The sequence below is a fragment of the Argiope bruennichi genome, chromosome 1, assembly GCF_947563725.1.
Source record: "Argiope bruennichi chromosome 1, qqArgBrue1.1, whole genome shotgun sequence".
Classification (NCBI taxonomy): Eukaryota; Metazoa; Arthropoda; class Arachnida; order Araneae; family Araneidae; genus Argiope; species Argiope bruennichi.
This window is the reverse complement of record NC_079151.1, coordinates 33,074,695-33,091,748: the sequence shown is the minus strand read 5'-3', so window position 1 is coordinate 33,091,748 and position 17,054 is coordinate 33,074,695. Positions and strand designations below refer to the sequence as shown.

At 25.8% G+C, this 17,054-nt stretch overlaps 2 protein-coding genes across 6 annotated transcripts in view; one reads left to right on the top strand and one right to left on the bottom strand.

Moving 5' to 3' along the window:
• Positions 1-14,567, bottom strand: part of LOC129965875 (E3 ubiquitin-protein ligase RNF19B-like) — a 28,005-nt gene extending 13,438 nt beyond the window's left edge. Inside the window, exons 1-8 of one of the 4 annotated variants that reach the window (XM_056080147.1) lie at positions 14,417-14,567; positions 10,146-10,379; positions 8,053-8,318; positions 7,790-7,951; positions 4,971-5,173; positions 2,437-2,584; positions 1,556-1,718; positions 329-443 (exon numbers count right to left, since the gene is read on the bottom strand). In XM_056080147.1, coding sequence (XP_055936122.1) covers positions 329-443; positions 1,556-1,718; positions 2,437-2,584; positions 4,971-5,173; positions 7,790-7,951; positions 8,053-8,318; positions 10,146-10,343 — 1,255 coding nt within the window. In that variant the 5' untranslated portion in view covers positions 10,344-10,379; positions 14,417-14,567. Of the gene's footprint in view, positions 1-328; positions 444-1,555; positions 1,719-2,436; positions 2,585-4,970; positions 5,174-7,789; positions 7,952-8,052; positions 8,319-10,145; positions 10,380-13,940; positions 14,352-14,416 lie in introns of those variants that run through there. The other 3 variants (XM_056080156.1, XM_056080138.1, XM_056080129.1) reach the window with 3 other exon arrangements.
• LOC129965896 (ATP-dependent RNA helicase DDX54-like) overlaps positions 14,549-17,054 on the top strand; it is a 29,568-nt gene continuing 27,062 nt past the window's right edge. The window contains exon 1 of one of the 2 annotated variants that reach the window (XM_056080177.1): positions 14,549-14,806. In XM_056080177.1, the coding sequence (XP_055936152.1) occupies positions 14,805-14,806 (2 nt within the window). In that variant the 5' untranslated portion in view covers positions 14,549-14,804. Of the gene's footprint in view, positions 14,807-15,044; positions 15,104-17,054 lie in introns of those variants that run through there. The other variant, XM_056080168.1, reaches the window with a different exon arrangement.

Genomic DNA, 17,054 nt, shown 5'->3' with positions numbered 1-17,054 from the left:
ACTTTCCCCCTTTTTCAAATCCCACATATGTGAATTATATTAGTAAAATAAATTAATAGCAGAATTAATAATACATTTCAAAATATTCAGCATTTCAGAGATGTCAATCTATATGAAATGAAAACTTTAAAGATTATTTTCGATACAGCACTTGTCTTATACAGGCCTGTCTCCCTGTAATGTTTATAAGGCTTTAATACATGGTATACTCAAACTGCCTTTAATAAAAGTTGTGAAGGCATTAAAATATAATGCAAGAAATATATTTGTGATTACAATAAGTAAAAATCAAAGTGAAAAGTATTATTTAGATGTTATTATAACTCACCAACTGCAATGCCAGCTAAAATTGGAGACACAACAACTGAACCAACAACACCAGCTGTTACAATAAGATTTCTACTATGTCTACTAGTTGCAGGTCGAGTATACTTTGCATGTAGCTAAAAAAGAAAATAGTTTAAATAAAAACTTCATTAAACTCAGTCAAACAGTATATCAAAATTATAAAAAAAATGTGTTTTACTTTATCAAAGGTTTAAATCAAAATAATTCATAGAAATTATTAATTAAAAGAAAACTAAGGAGAGATAGTAGAAAAAGCACATATATAAGAAGTATCTATTTTAATGAAAAATAATGAAACAAACTTATTAAAAAAGAAAGTGAACTACAACAAAGTAAAATATTAAATAAATTTCAAAATCTATGATAATTGATCACTCTAATATCAAAACAACTGTGATATGTCTTAAACACTGTGATGAAATTTGATTTATAAACCTTTCCCATTAACAAATTTTGGTATGTGTGTGTGCATGTGAGTGTGTGTACGAAAATGCTTTGAAGACACAGTCGTTTAGTTCTTTTACTTTTTACTTATTCTTCAACATTTTTTTAAAGAAGTCAAATTTTATAAAGAATCATCATCATTATTATTATTCAAATATTAAAATCCTTTGTCCAAGTCATGGCAAGAGCAAAGTGCAATATACTGAACAGGAAGGAAGAAAAGAAAGTTTGTGGAAATGTATTTGGATCTTTTATAGTTCTAGAAAAGAATTAGTTGATTCAGCATGTTGATTCTGTAGAAAAATTAATAGCTTGAGCAAGTAAGAAATTAGTCATAGTGAAGTCAGAGTTTGAGAAATTAGGAAATTATTTTTGGACTATAATATAAATATATTTGGGGTCTTCCTATTATAGATAAAAAAATTCAAGGGATTTAAAAAATTTTTCAAGGAACTTAAAAAAAATTCACACATAAAATTACACATTTTAGGCATTAAAGCAAATATAAATAAATAATTATTTTATATAGAAAAATTTTATCATTTACAAAATTTATTCACGAAATGAAGACAAAAATGTTCCTACACATGTCGATGTTACCTTAATTTTGAAAAATATGTAATTTTCGAGATGTAAATTTATATATAAATATATTCATATAAAACTAAAAATATTATTCAGAATTTAATTAAATACATTTTTTTTAAATTCAAATTTTGCTTAGGGAGGAAAAGATATGGAAAAATAAAAAAATTATTCATACCTTCCGACCAACCCAGACTGGAATTCCAATAATAATGGCAGGGACAGCAATACCAGCAATCAGAGCAATGCCAACAGGAGCCCCAACTAACATTCCAAGTTGCCACATAATTTTCTTCTTGCGACTCCAAGGCTTTTTACCCCAAAAAGTGCAACCAGATGGACTGAAATAAAAAAAAATAATAATAATTTACTCAACATTTCAGCCATAAAACAGTAACTAATTTATAACCTGCAATATTAATCAAGAAATTTACAGAGAAACTGACTAAGATAAATAAACAAATCTACTTTAAAAAAACTTAATGCTAATAAACAGCAGAATTTTTTATAAAAATTATTTTTAACTATTTAAACTTGAAAACTTAGTCTCTCAAGCTTACTATCAGGTTATAACTCTTATTTTATACATGCAATAATTAAATTAAAAAAGTCATCAGAAATTATTGTATCTTAAAAAACAAAAAGCTTATTTAGATACAGCTTAAACAAAACCAATATAAGCCATGGATCTTCATATGAACACTATGCCATTTGCACATTTAACCACAATTTTTTTGTTTGACACTGGTAGGGCTTCTGTCACTATGAGGTTTTTAAGATATCATAACTTTCATTTTCATTAAATAAATAAATAATTTCATGATATGAAAAATAAATAATAAAAATAAAATAAAATAATTCATGAAATAAATAAAAATTTGTATGACACTGATGTGTCATTGGCATTTGCCGATATTTTGCATTATACTAACATTGTGTCACCGGGCAGCATAATGTTAAAATACACAGCTGCTTTTCCAATACTTATCAAGCTCAATTTTGGAAAAAAAGAAAAAAAGAAAAAGAAAAAAAAACTCAGATTCAATTTTAAAAACTAACCTCAAATAATGTAGATCAGATATCTCTTTCATACATAACCAGCAAAATTCTGTACCACAGACACTACATGTCATATGATTGCAGGAACCATCATCCATTTTTATAATCAAAACTTTACAACATGGGCAAGGTTTGATGTCATCACCAGCTATTCAGAAATCAAGATACATCAGAAATAAACAAAATATTGCAGAAAACAAATAAAAAAAGCAATACATTATTATTATTTTTTTTATTGATTTGACAGCAGATTTTGTATTAATATTTCAAGCAGATTAAAAGATTTCCTTCATAGAAAGAGATTTATGTTTCTGTATGAAAACCACATACATCCTCTTTAAACACAATCAAAAACAGCAAAAATAGAAGGAAATGAATTCTTTAAGAATGCATGAGCTTTTGTATGTAAATCAAACAAAATTCGATATGTCTATATCCCTTCTCATGAAAAGAAATTAACTGGAAAGTTAAGACATTGTAAGTTCATTTATGCATAAGATATGCTGAATATAATTGCTGCAATTAACTCACAATATCTGATTGACAATTATATATTATTTTACATGACTATTGATTCTAAAATAAGTCTTTAGGATTAATCGAATTTCAACTTAAATCTCTCATAAAACCCAATTATCAAGAAAGGAATATTTTTTATTGATTTAATAAAATAAGAAATAAAACAAATTAAATATTATTCATAGAGTGGGAAATCATCTACATTAGGTTTGGTAGATATTATCATATACCTTCAGAGATACATTTTAAAATTCTAAAGATAAAATTATGATTAAAGTATTTCTTTTTCAATTTTTTTTATTTGGCTTAAAAAATTAGTGGGTTAATGATTTTTTTTTCATTAATATTATTTTTGTGGCTATTTAATTAAAAAATTAAAATCCTAACATATGTATCGGGGAATTTCCCAGTTTTAAAATTTTGGAAATGCTTAGAAAATTTCCTCGCAAACAAATCGTAAAAATTTATTTCTCAAATGCTACGATTAAGAATTTTAAAAATAATTTTTTTCAATGAAATGATATTAATGGCATGTGCTTAATAAGACATTAATATAACATACTTTATCCCTTGGAATTAAAATTTAATGTCTTGCATTTTATTTTATAAGTTTTTGCACAAACCATATGGAGCACTAATTTTGTTAAAATGCAAATTAAATAAAAAACAATTTTTACTAGTGTACTAAAAAAGAAAAAGAGCATAATTTTATTTCTTATTTTTTATTGATTATTTTTATTTCAAAATTCATTATTATGGAATCTTGAAATCTTATCTTTTTATCAAATTAAGAGTTATGAAGCATGTCATGTATGGAACTGAAAATTTGTTAATTGATTATAAGATCACAAAAATACTAAAATTTTGCATTTTACTGAAAATATAAATGTGCAAGAAATTTCAAAACTCAAGTATATTACTATAAAATTCACAATGATTTGTCATTCCTCCTACATTTTGAATCCTTTAATCAGGCCTAATTACCCAATAAATTATATATTCGTATAAAGCATTTTTCATTTTATTTTTCAGAATAAAAGTCAGTCCACTTTTAAAAGAATTACATACCCATTAACATCACAAATAATACCTAATTTGAATATAAAATTTCCCAAAAAATCTACCTCGGTAAATAAATTTCTCAAAAATTTCAGATTATGCTTAATATTCTTACATTTAATATTTCTTTTCATTCAAATCGATGAAGAGTATATATATATATATATAATTTGAGAAGCCTTACAATTTCTGAATTACTGATTTGAATAAGTTTTGGTGCACCAGTTTTTGTTTCAAAAACTGGTTTACCGAAATAAAACTTGCACTGCCAGTTTTAGCTAGGTAAAAGAGTTAAATATACAAGAAATACTCCATCTTTATAAAATTATCATTTAAAATTAAAACTTTAAATATTTTTTTATTAAATAAGCAAACATTTAAATATACAAATAACTTTGTATTTAAAAAAACATCAAACAGTTGGGGAAAACTACCGCAATTTTGTTATTTTTGATACACAAAATGTAATGCTTAATAATATGTTGTTACCTAATATGTCTGTCTGTATTAGAAACAAAGAATAGATAGATTTACAACAAACAAGGTTCTGGTAATATCCAAAAACAAAGATTCAACATCTAACAAATCTTTTTATTAAAACAAATTACTAAAAAAAATCAAAAACAAAAATGAAGCTGAATATCAGCAAACATATACACAACTTTTTAAAATTTAAAATGTTTTTGCTATTTAAAAGCTTTTTTCTTAAAGACTTAAAACATTAAATAATTATACATAATCTGTTTAAAAATAAAGATATCATAAAAGTTTTCTGTTGTCTTGTTGATTTGTTTGTAGAAATAAAATAATATTACCTTAAATAACTTTTCCCAACATTAAAATTTCCTTCATTATAGATTACACGAATAATTTCATTTACTGTATTTCCATGATTTTGTATTTTTCCCCAAACATTCAAGTACAATAAATTATAAACATAAAATTATAAAACATACTTTGTACTATTGAGTCCTGGCTAAAGGATACAGAAGACGATCTTGGATTTGCATAATGGTGGGCCCTTTGAGCACGTGCAGCATCACAAGTTTGGTTGGGATGCCATTCTTGTTTACAATGGTAGCAAAAAAATGTATTGCAACCAGGCCGTTCACATTTCAGTTTTGGGCAGCCAGCGCAACCTCTGGCAATAACTGCATACCTACAGCACCAATACATGTATTTATTAAATATACACATCATTTATATGACTATATATAAAGCTACATATATTCTTGTTATTTAATCCACTGTTTTCTCCAATATTATATAATTTGGAAAGAATTAATATAAAATTAGTTTTCAATTATCAGCCAATTTATTTTTCATCAGTGTTAAATTTCAATTTCTTATGATAAATTATTTCATATGCAGATGTTTATAAATAATTGACTATATAAGTTAAGTGCACTCACAACACATAACTGATATTACAATATTAAAAGCAAAAAATTTTAGTACAGTTGTAAGCTATTAACAAGACATTTAAGACAGTTGCGGATTTGAGAGCAGTAATGGCATATTATAAACACATAGAAAGTTTTTCGACGCTCAATTGTTATATTTTGTAAATAAAACTGCCATTGTCACAATTATATGAAAATGGTCCATAAACAATTGTTTGCAAATTGAATAAAAATTAATGAATATTTCATAAAATAGTTATATAAATAAACAAAGAAATTATTCAAGAGGATAATATCCTTTCAATAATGCATTGTGGGAAATTTTTAATATCCACTAAAAACTTCAATGGACACATAAAAAATCCAATTAAAGATCATATCTTAAAAAATTAAGAAATAAAACAAAAAAAAAGAGGATTCCTTATAAAAACAGCGCCCCATAAATAAGTATAAAAGAAAACATTATAGCTAATAAAGGCCTCTTAAGTGTCCACTGAGGAAAAATTATCTACGATAACAGTTTAAAATAAAAAAACATTAAAAAATAAATTTCTATTTAAAATGGGGGGGGGGGGATTTACAGTAAAATTTTTAAAGAGTTAACAGAATATTGTAAAATATTTTTAAAAGATTTCTATATATTAAATATGTATATTACATACCATATTTATGCATGAGATTATTATGTTCATTATATAATCTATATTCCAGAAGAAAAGATCTTTAATACATATTCTACATTTAAAAAGAATTTTTACTATTTATTCTACATTTATTAAGCAGGAAAAGAAAACTTATGTTTAACACTCCCAATATTTATTTATTTTTCATAAAAATAATAAGTAGGCAAGTGAAAAATATTAAACAGAAGAAATAATTCTGATAAAATAAATACACAACTACTTTAATTATAAAAGAAGAATCTTCTACACCTCTTATATAATGATGCTATTCCCTTTTTATAGATTTATATTTTTTTAACTCTTACCTAAATTCAACAGAACAATTCATGATATAAAACTTTTTATTCTTCAATTTATCTAAATCAATTTAAATTGCTTCATTCCAAAAACATTTCCGAAAACTGGAACTATACTACATAATAAGAAAAATTACATAATGTAAAGATGAATCTATACTTATATAAAGCTCAATGTGTGTGTGTGTGTTGGTGATCTATGGACCAGACCGTTTGACCTACAGCTACCAAATTTGGTACATGTATATCTTGGAGGTCGGGAATTTGCACCTGGGGTCCCTTTTTTCGAATTTTTAATTAGAATTTTAATTATTAATTAAAAATTAACTTTCCTGCCAAAAAAATCTTTTTATTTTCTCCATGCTAATGAGGCTAGGTTTAAGATTTTTCGGCCGATGATTTCAAATGATTCTGTTTATTTTCTTAATGTTTGATGCATTTAAAATTAAACATTGTTAATTAATTGATCTTTCAGATTCATTCTTTAGTACTTTTGAATTAAAATAAAACAGAATAAAGGAAATTAAAAATTTCTAATCTGCATAGCGTTACTCCAACTGGCGTAGATAAATTCATGCATTTGCGTTACTATAATGCATTGAAAATTCATGCATGCACATCGAGTTCTGATTGTTGACAACTATTATCAATGGATGCTGACTTGATTTAAATTATTTTTAGGTTAGTTGTATGCTTTTGTAATTAAATTGTATTTATGTTAATTATATATTTTTTGTATATGCTTACAGTTTTAAGTACGTCGTTTTTCAAACCTGTTTTTGGCCAATTATTTTAAACAATTCATTTTATTTTCTTAGTGTTTGATGCATTTAAAATTAAACATTGTTAATTAATCGATCTGCTCATGATGAATCTAAGAAAATTTTGTTGACAAATTCTTGAGATATTACATAATTAAGAAAGATATTCTTTAGTGACCAAAGTTTAAACGCTCAGTGACTCTGTTTTCAGTAATCATATTATTAAAAAATGCTTTGTTTCAGTAAAAATATATTAATTGCAGATTAATCCTTTCCACTTTAATTTAAAGCATAAATTCTACAGGAGCTAACAGAAAATCAGAGAGAGATACATATTACACTATGCCTGAAGGCCTTTATAATATTATGAGTGTGAATTATATGACTATCAAAATTTGAAGTTTTAAAATATTTTGATAAAGAACCTATTAAAGTAGGTATTGCGTAAAATATTTAATTATTAAAATTTAAATGAACATTAACATTTGCCGAACCGGCTGCTTGCCAAAGACGGCTAGTATCGAATAATTCATAGTACAGTCCATTAGTCAATTTCAGACAAAATGTGCAGTTGAAAGTCGATTCTATTTTTGTACTCATTTCCAAATCAACTAAAATAAAATGTTCCTTACCCACAATCTGGTGCTGGACACCATCTTGCATCTGGTTCAGTAATTAACACTCTTCTTAGCATAAAAGATTCATACTTCCCAAGAAGAATGTCATCATTTATTATCATGCATATGTCACTAGGATGAATTGGTTCTGTGCATTCAGGGCATGATATATTAACTCTGTGAAAAGGATGAAAACAAAATTAATTTCTACTATCAGAATAATTAAATATTACAAATATAAACTATTGTTTTTAAAAACAAAATAAACATTTACTCACCTACTCTCAGTTATTTCTATTTTTAAGTACTGTCGCAAACAACGATAGCAAGCACGATGATTACATGATCTTAACTCAGGAAAGCTCTGACGTGGTAACTCAAACAAGCAAAGTGGGCATTCCAAAAACTCTTTCAGCCATGTTTTTAAACCATCTTGAGAGGTTTCAGTATTTTCTACATTAATATTTTTAATAGACTCTGAGCTAGAAGATGATGGACCAGCCACAGGAAAGCGATTGGTATCTTTATTATTCTGTTGAGTTTGCTGAAAAAGTTCATTATAATTTTATTCACTGAATTTAAATAAACATAAATGCCTTAGTTACATAAATTTTCTGAAAAAATCAAATGAAAAAATTCAATCTTATGTTACATTCATATCATACCTTGGAGCAATTTAAGATATAATTTTAAAAATTATGCTATGCCAAAGGTAAATGCTAAAATTATGCTATGGACCCCATATCCAGGGGTGCTTTATACATTAGAAATTTTTAATATCTTGTGACAATTACAGGAAAAAATTTTTAGAAAGATATAACAGAAGAAGAAAAATATAACAGATTATCCAGCTTTTCTATTTTTTTAATATTCAAAATGAATTTGTCAAAAGCTGTTAGACAATTCTTTATAGTTCTTTTCTGGAATCTTCATCTCTTTTTTCATTTCTCCTTAAGTACAATCTGAATATATATAACACTTATTACTGTTATTTTTATTTAACAACATACTTGATAAGTAATAAATTATCAAAATATGAAAACTAAAGTTTACTCTTCCTATAAATCTGATACTTTCAATTTATATATTCAGCTAGAACAATTAACTGTTTTAGTCAAATATATCAGATAAATGCAGAATTCATAGTTGAATAAATGTGGAAGCATTACTCCAAATAAGAAGCAATTTTTCAATAACTTTCTTAAATTCTTTATTTGAACCATGACCGGAATTCAAAGGACATGCTCATCAGGACAAAGAAAAGAAAAAGAACAGAAAATGAATTTCTTATAAAAGAATTCAGAACTTATATACCTTCAAAAGGTCTGTCAAATACCTTCCCTACCTTACAGATCTTTAACTGCGCAGGCATTTCAAACATTTATTTTAATCATATAATTTTGATGCATTACTTCATGTTGGGCAATTAAAGTTACTGAAATTAGACTCTATGAAGCACAAGAACCCTATATAACTCAGAAGAGAAATTTCAATTCAAGTGATTAGAAACTTTATGTCTTTTTTTTTAACTAAATACAAGTTAAAATCAAAAGTTTAAGAAGTCTTATAGTAAAAAACATAAGTAACAAATGGCAATTCTAATGAATAAAATGTTATAAAAGAAAAAGAAACATAAAAGTTTGACATAGATGTTTAAAACGAATTTAAGACAAGAAGGAAATGACAGAAATTTACTACAATCTAAATACATTCAACTATAACTAAACACAGCTTTTAAATATATAAAAATAGCAATAAGTTCATTGCCTATATAAAACTTGCAAAGAAAATTTAGCATTTAATAAGAATCAAAATCAATAATCAAATGAAACATGAATAGCACTTAAATTTAAGTACCAACATAGAAGCCATTATAGTACTATATAGGTACATGTTTATAAATGAACAATCTTGTGCATGTTTAGAATGATTGTGCCTAAAAACGCTACAAATAAAATTTTACTTTACAGCAAATCTAACATAATTTTTAATTTAAATTTACTGTAAATTATTTATTAATTTATTTATTTCATTTGATTTTTTTCCCTTCAAAATTTTATTACATGCATATATGTAATATTTTGTGTTTTAAAGGTACCTAAGTTAAAAAGGTATCTAGGATGATATACATCATGAAATCTCAGAATAAAATCATTAAGTAACAGAAAGTATAAATAAATAATATAAATAATCTTATTAAAATAATCTAGTACTTTTATAAGAAGTTAATTTTTTAAAGTAAAATTGTCACAATTATAATGCAAATCATGAAATAAAATTATAAAATGAAAGAAACAGGTATTCAAACTAGAAATCTAATATTATATCAATTCGGTTAAAATACAAATATATATCAAACCATAAGATTTACCTTTGCAGGCATTCCAGATCCAAATCCAACAGAACTGCTCTCAGACCTCCTATCATTGTCAAAATTTGAAGAGCAACGTTGACCTGTAGTTCTATGTGTATATGTAGTTATGTTGAACAAGCGAGCTAAAGAAAAACGGCTTAATCCATGTTTTTTGTTAGTATTTGAGCTGTTGAAACCAGAAGATGATCCTGCCATTTTTTGTAGATTTATGTAACTGCTACTAAAATTTATCTGAAACAAAATAAATATATACAAAAATTATTTAGTATTCCTACTTTTTAGAAAAATACACAATAGTAATAATTTTTACAAAAAACCCAAATCAAATAAGAAATCAGGTAAGAAATTCTTAAAATTATAATTTTTCTTTTCTGTTTGCCTGCTTAGATTTTAAATGCTTCTTCATTATAAGTAATTTATCGCATGAAATGCAAAGCAAATGTGTCATTCACTGTAAACATAATATACAATTTCAAAACCAAAAACTGCAATATAATTTTTAAAATATTTTTCTATGGCTTAAGCTTCTCATTATAAAAACTTGTATGGTATGAACTACAAAACTAATCAAGTAAACCTAGTGATATTATAAAATAACTGAATATACATATAAAACTTAGAATCATAAGTTAAAATTAAATATCAGTACAAGAAGGTGGGGAGAAAAAGTTTATAGTATTTTCATTAATAAGATAGCTATATTTCATTATAAACTTATGTTGTTTTGACAGTTTTTAAGTAATAAAAATGCTTGTAGTTTTAATTAATTAAATTATTTATTTATAGTATTATTTATGATATTACATACTAAAATGACCAATTCTATAAATAATATCCGAGACATCTTATTTCTTTGACCCAGTCTGAAAAAATAAATAATAATCTCATTATTTCTAAATTTGAATTAATTATCTCAAATTGTAATCCCAAATCCACTTTTTTTAAACTTATGAGTACTATGTAAATAATTCATAATGAAAAGAAATGTAGCCATATTTTATTTTAAAAAACTGATTTTGAAAATTTTTTCTTTAATAATATATCTTTAAAATATTTATTTCTTTATTAATAGTTTAAAACTTATTTCATGAATTAAGCAAAAAAAAAAAAAAAATATCTACATCCCCTTTTACATTTGCTTAATCTTCAATGATTGCAGCAGGTCCAATAAACATATTCTAAATTTTGCAGTATAGTTGCCTCAATTATGAAGATAGAGTGATGACAAACAGAGGAAAAGCAACAAAATAAATTTTAAAAAGAATTTGGAAATTTATGTCATCAAAAAAGAAAATTTTAGATAACCACCCTTTAAAATTTCTAAAGATGCTTAAATGAAATAACTTAACAAATTTGACATTATTCAACAAATGATTAAAAAAGCCAATTGCTAAGGGTATCAAATTCATATACAAACAAGATATTTTTTTTAAAAAATCTTATTAGAATTATTTTAAATATTTTAATCATGATTAAAAATTACAGATTTTATCATTACTTGACAGAATAGACTGAATTCTCTTAAAACAGAAATAAATTTTAAAAAATGTATGTTATGGTAAAATTTAAACTCCATATCTCATTCTGAGACATAATGTGACAAAAAAAATTATTGTGCAATAAGGCTAATATCATCAAAAAACATTTAGTTATCTTAAATCTAAGAAAATAAATTTAACAAAAAATTGAGAATAATCAAAAGTAATGTAAAAAGAATTTGAAACAACGCAAAATTTATAATGGTTTGTCAAAATTCAAAGGATTATTACTATTGCTAATGTTTTAAAAAAATACAATAATGAATCTTTCTCTAAGTAAAGAATTATTATTCTAAAAAAAATTTATTTCATGCTAGGAAGGAAAGATTAACTATCTGATCAAATTACTACAAAATAATTATAAACTGAGTTATAAAAAGAAGTTTATTTTGAAATATTGTTTATATTTCAAAATATACGAAATCAAGTAAGAATTTATGTAGTCTTCAACTTGGACATAACGCATTTTACTTGAAGCATTCAGATATAGATTTCAATCCATGCTAGGCAGCCCAATTGTACAATTTGGGAAAGCAGGGTAATGTAGGTTATTGAGTTAGAATAAGGGGGAAGGGGATCAGGAAGAAGCAGTAAAAAATCGGAGCTATCTTGACTAATGCTAAACATTTAATCACTATATATCAATTCAATAAATCGTCCAAAATATGACAATCCACTAAACCATATTGCAATTTGCAGTTCAGAAAGTTATGAATACAGCCGAAAAATTAAAAAAACAATAAGATGAACATAACGATATTCTAAAATTTTAGTTTAAATTTGTGGTAACCCACAAAATTTATTAAACAGAACATACTAAGCACTTTCCAAGAGATGTGAAGAAATTCTCATTGTAAGCTAAAAAATAAATATATGGAATTTTATAATTTATAGGAAATAAATATGAATCAAAAACTATAAGTGAAAAAAAATCATGGATATTTTACAAGATTCTGAATATAAGTTCACTTTATATTCCATGTAAATTGAAATCTGGCAGTTATTAATTAATGGTGAAAGAGCCAAAATTCACCAAATGTAACACCAAAACCAATTGGCATTACAACCCAGTGAGTATGATTCCAGCTTACGAGAATAAAATAAACATCTGTTTACACTGATTATATTAGAAGATGTCAAAATTATTCCCCATCCTTCACCATTTATAAATAAATACCATTAAATTCCTGAAATTCTGCTGTTTGAAAAAAAAAACTCTTTTAAATGGTATTAATGACTATAATATTCTGTAATATATCTGCCCTATCTGGTTTTTCCATTTCTTTTCCACAAATTAACCATATTTAAACGCAGTTTTTAAACATAATAAAAAAAATATTAATTATCTATAATAACCAAATTGATTCATAACAAAAACAGATATTACTTTATATCAATAATTTTCCAAAAAAAGTTTACTAAATATTACAATACGATAACAAAAATGTTTTTAAATAATTTGAATAAGAAAAAAAAAAAAAACTTTATTTTTCATATTTAGCAGTACAAATAAGATGCTATGAAGTCAATTATTTCAAATTATTTCTAAGAAAATTAACACAATAAATCATTTCCTAGTAAAATAAATATATAGCTGCATAAATATATTTATAGCATTTAGATAATCTATTTATCACCTTCATATGGCAATGTTTAAATCATAGTAAGTAGTAATAATTACAATTTTAAAAAATCAACACTTCTTGAAATTTTACCGAAATTGAATCTAGTCAAAATCATAAAATTTATATATGGAGAGAAAAAACGATCACTGCAAAGAATCCACACATATTTAAGTAGCCATATATGTTTGGCAAGAAATCAATAAAAATGATTAATGGAATTGTAAAGAATAATTATAGAATAATAAATACGAGAAAACAAATTATACAAACTTTTTACTTTCTTTCCGACTGCTATTGTAATTTGTTGATTATCAAATAACTGTATTGTTCATGATTGGTAGTTTGTTTACAATATAAAATCAATATTGGTATTTTTTATTAATTATAAATTTTTGTTAAGCTAGCCATGTAAAATCCACATTAATTTAAAAAATGGATGATCATTTATTTCCTATATGATGATGAATAAGTCATGAACTCAAAATTTCAATATCATTAAAATACAAACAGGAAAAACACAACATTTTCAGATCTGACAACGTCATTACACCTAAATAAGTTACATATATAAATAATATTATTGATGCTGGATAATGTGAAAACGAGTGTTTTATTTTGGTCCAACTTACCAGGAATGTAGCTACAAGAGTACATATCAGGGTATTTAAAAATTTTAGCGTCAGACTAACAATGTCACCAAATGAAAACAAATTGTAACATACAGTTTAAGCCTAATAGCAGATTTTTCATTTTCTGTTCTCATTGCAACAACTGATGCTATTTTTAGAAATATTTTATTTACGTCATTAAATGATGGACAAAATGAATGTAAATATGTACTTCATCGACCCTGGGTCAGCCAAACGTCACTTTTGAGTTAGGGGGAAAAACATCTCAAGCTTCCTTCCAAAATCACATACCTTCCATATTCGTCATCCAATAACAGAATAATACTGGTGTAGTGATTGCAGTAGTAGTTTTCCCAGTGATTTAAAAAAATCAATAACCTTGCATCGGCCTTGTACAAATGATACAAATGTTCGATTGAAAACATGGAAAAATATTCTTAAAAATTGATGAAAATTCAAAAGAAAGGATAGCTCACCACATATAAAAATTTATAATATCCAGTACAGAAATATCTTCAGAATTGAAGCAGTTTCGTAATCTGAGGAAATTTCAACCTGTATTCTGCAGGAAAAAGAAAGATAACTGCGTAAAAGAAAATATCATGAGAATCTGCATCTGTTATAACTTTTTCTATAATTTATCTTTCCGAAAGGTAAAAATATCGTCATTTGTCTGATAAGGGAATGCCTTATCTATTTGATATGTGGTTGCCAATTTCCATCCTTGTTAATCGATTTCACTGTTGACTTCACTGTTGCTACATTTTCGTGGAAACGATTTTCATTCAATGTCCATGTGCTTGTATTTTGTTATGCTTGTGTTACTCTGAAGTGAACTGTGAAAAGAAATTACAGAGTGTAAAAATGTAAGTACCTTTTGTCTATTCTTTCTGAGAAAATATTGATGAACACTTTTCGAGGTTCAATGGATTTACCGTGTTGAAATGAATGAATGTTTTCCATCTTATCTACCTCATGTTTCCATAATGTATGTCATGTTCGATAAACATTGTTGATAATATTTCATGACGCGTCTTTGAAAATTTCTGTGACATCATGAAAAATATTTCTCAGATATTTTTTTTTTTCCATACACAGAGAACTTTGATCTTATTTATGTCGTCCATTTTTATGGCAAGATTTGTTATTGATATAAATAGAATGTAAGCATTCATAAATGAATATTTATTATATTAACGCCCATTTCTGGTCAATAATATTACTATTTGTGACAGATTTCATGATTTTAAACTTTGGTAGGACAAATTTGACACCATAATTGGTGACCAGATCTTTCAAACTTCTGCACTACACCAACTGATGGACATTTGACCTGCAATGAAATAATGTGCATACCATATTACAAAATGAAAGTTAAATAATTTCTAAATATTTTAAAATGTTTTTTATTATTAATAATTTAAATGTTTAACCACTGTACTGTGTCGTCCAGGTTTCTTATGTATATTGATTCTCTTTCAACCTTATTTTTGCTTAGTAATATTACTTCCTGCAAAGAAATTTTAGTGAATTTTGAAATAACTCTTCACAAGCTTAAAGCTAGAGGAATTAGTGTCTGTTTTTCATATGTCTGAGGTAATTCTGGCATTTCAGGTAATGAAAGAGCCGATTGGCTTGCAAAACAAGCTACAAAGCTAAACATCATTGATCCTGTGAGCATCTCCAAATCTCACCTTCAAAATGAGAGTCACAAAAAGACATTCTCTTATGGAATGAGCTGTACTAGAATTCATCAACTGCCTATTTAACTAAATTATTCTTCCCCACAATTTCTCAAAGGTTAAATAATAAGCATTTTTTCAGTGATTTACACTTAACGGTAATTTCAATTACTATTTGGATTATCGGACACTGATCTGTGCTCTTGCAGCATGGGTGGAGTTCAAATTGTTGAACACTTACTTTTTTACTGTTCCGAACTTACTGAAGGCAGAGGGGGTTTTATTGTGGACCTTGATGCCTGTAATATTAAGTTTCCACACCTCCACTTTGTATTTTGGTCGACTACATAATGGATTTTTTCACATTCTGTAAATTTATTGCCTTTGTTGCTTCAGTTTTTAATTAGTCTTTTCTATTTATGCTTCCTTCCCCCCCCCCCATTCCTGTTGTTTTTATCTATGTATGCAGTTGTTTCTACTTACTTCTGTAAGCCTTGTGCTGTACGTTGTGGTGCACAAGGATTGCCTTATTACTAATTTTTAAAAATATAGTTTAAATGTAGTTTCCAAACGCAGCTATAGTTTCATATGAAATATTTTAGATTCATTTTTATTTTCGGTGTTGAAAATATTTAAGGAATTGGAACAGCTGATTTTCAAACTTTTATCATGATCCAAGCCTGACATTAAAGTTAAATTATTTTTTTAGATAGAATATTACGAATTTCAATAATGCAATAGGAATTTCTATATATGTTATATTCTTCTTTATATATTATTGCTTTAGATGGGAGTAATATATATTATCTTCATCAAAAGAAAGGTTATTCGTTATTATTTAAAAATTTGTTACTACTTTTTCTGAATTGCCTGAGATGCTTTAATCATTTTCAGAGATATGTCAATATTGAAAATCTAAAATACTTAATCATTTTATCTTTGATATTAACGATAGCCCACATATAGAATTCAATAATATTAAAAGAATTAAAATGGAACTGAGTTATTTACTATAAAAGAAAGTTATATTCTTTATCACTGTAAATAGTAAAAGTATCAAAAATTCAATGCTTTTAGTTTAAATTTTTTGAAAACTTATATTAATTTTTTTAACTGTAATTCAAAAGTTGACTACTAAAATTCAGATTGTTCTGGCATATAAATGATCATTCACTTCAGCTAAGAACGCATAAGATTTGCATGGGTGCATGTGTGTTTTATGTGTTTTAAATAGTAGAAACCTTTCACTGTGATATGATTATGTGCACCTTAAGCTCTGAGAATTCTGAACTTCTTTGTCTTTCAGTTCAGAAGGATGTTATAAGATATATTAATATAAGAACTTAATTTGTACCTAAATAAATCTTTTAAAATATACAAGTTTAAAAATAATAAAAGAAAGTTTTTGTTTTATCATGATTTCTATTTTAAT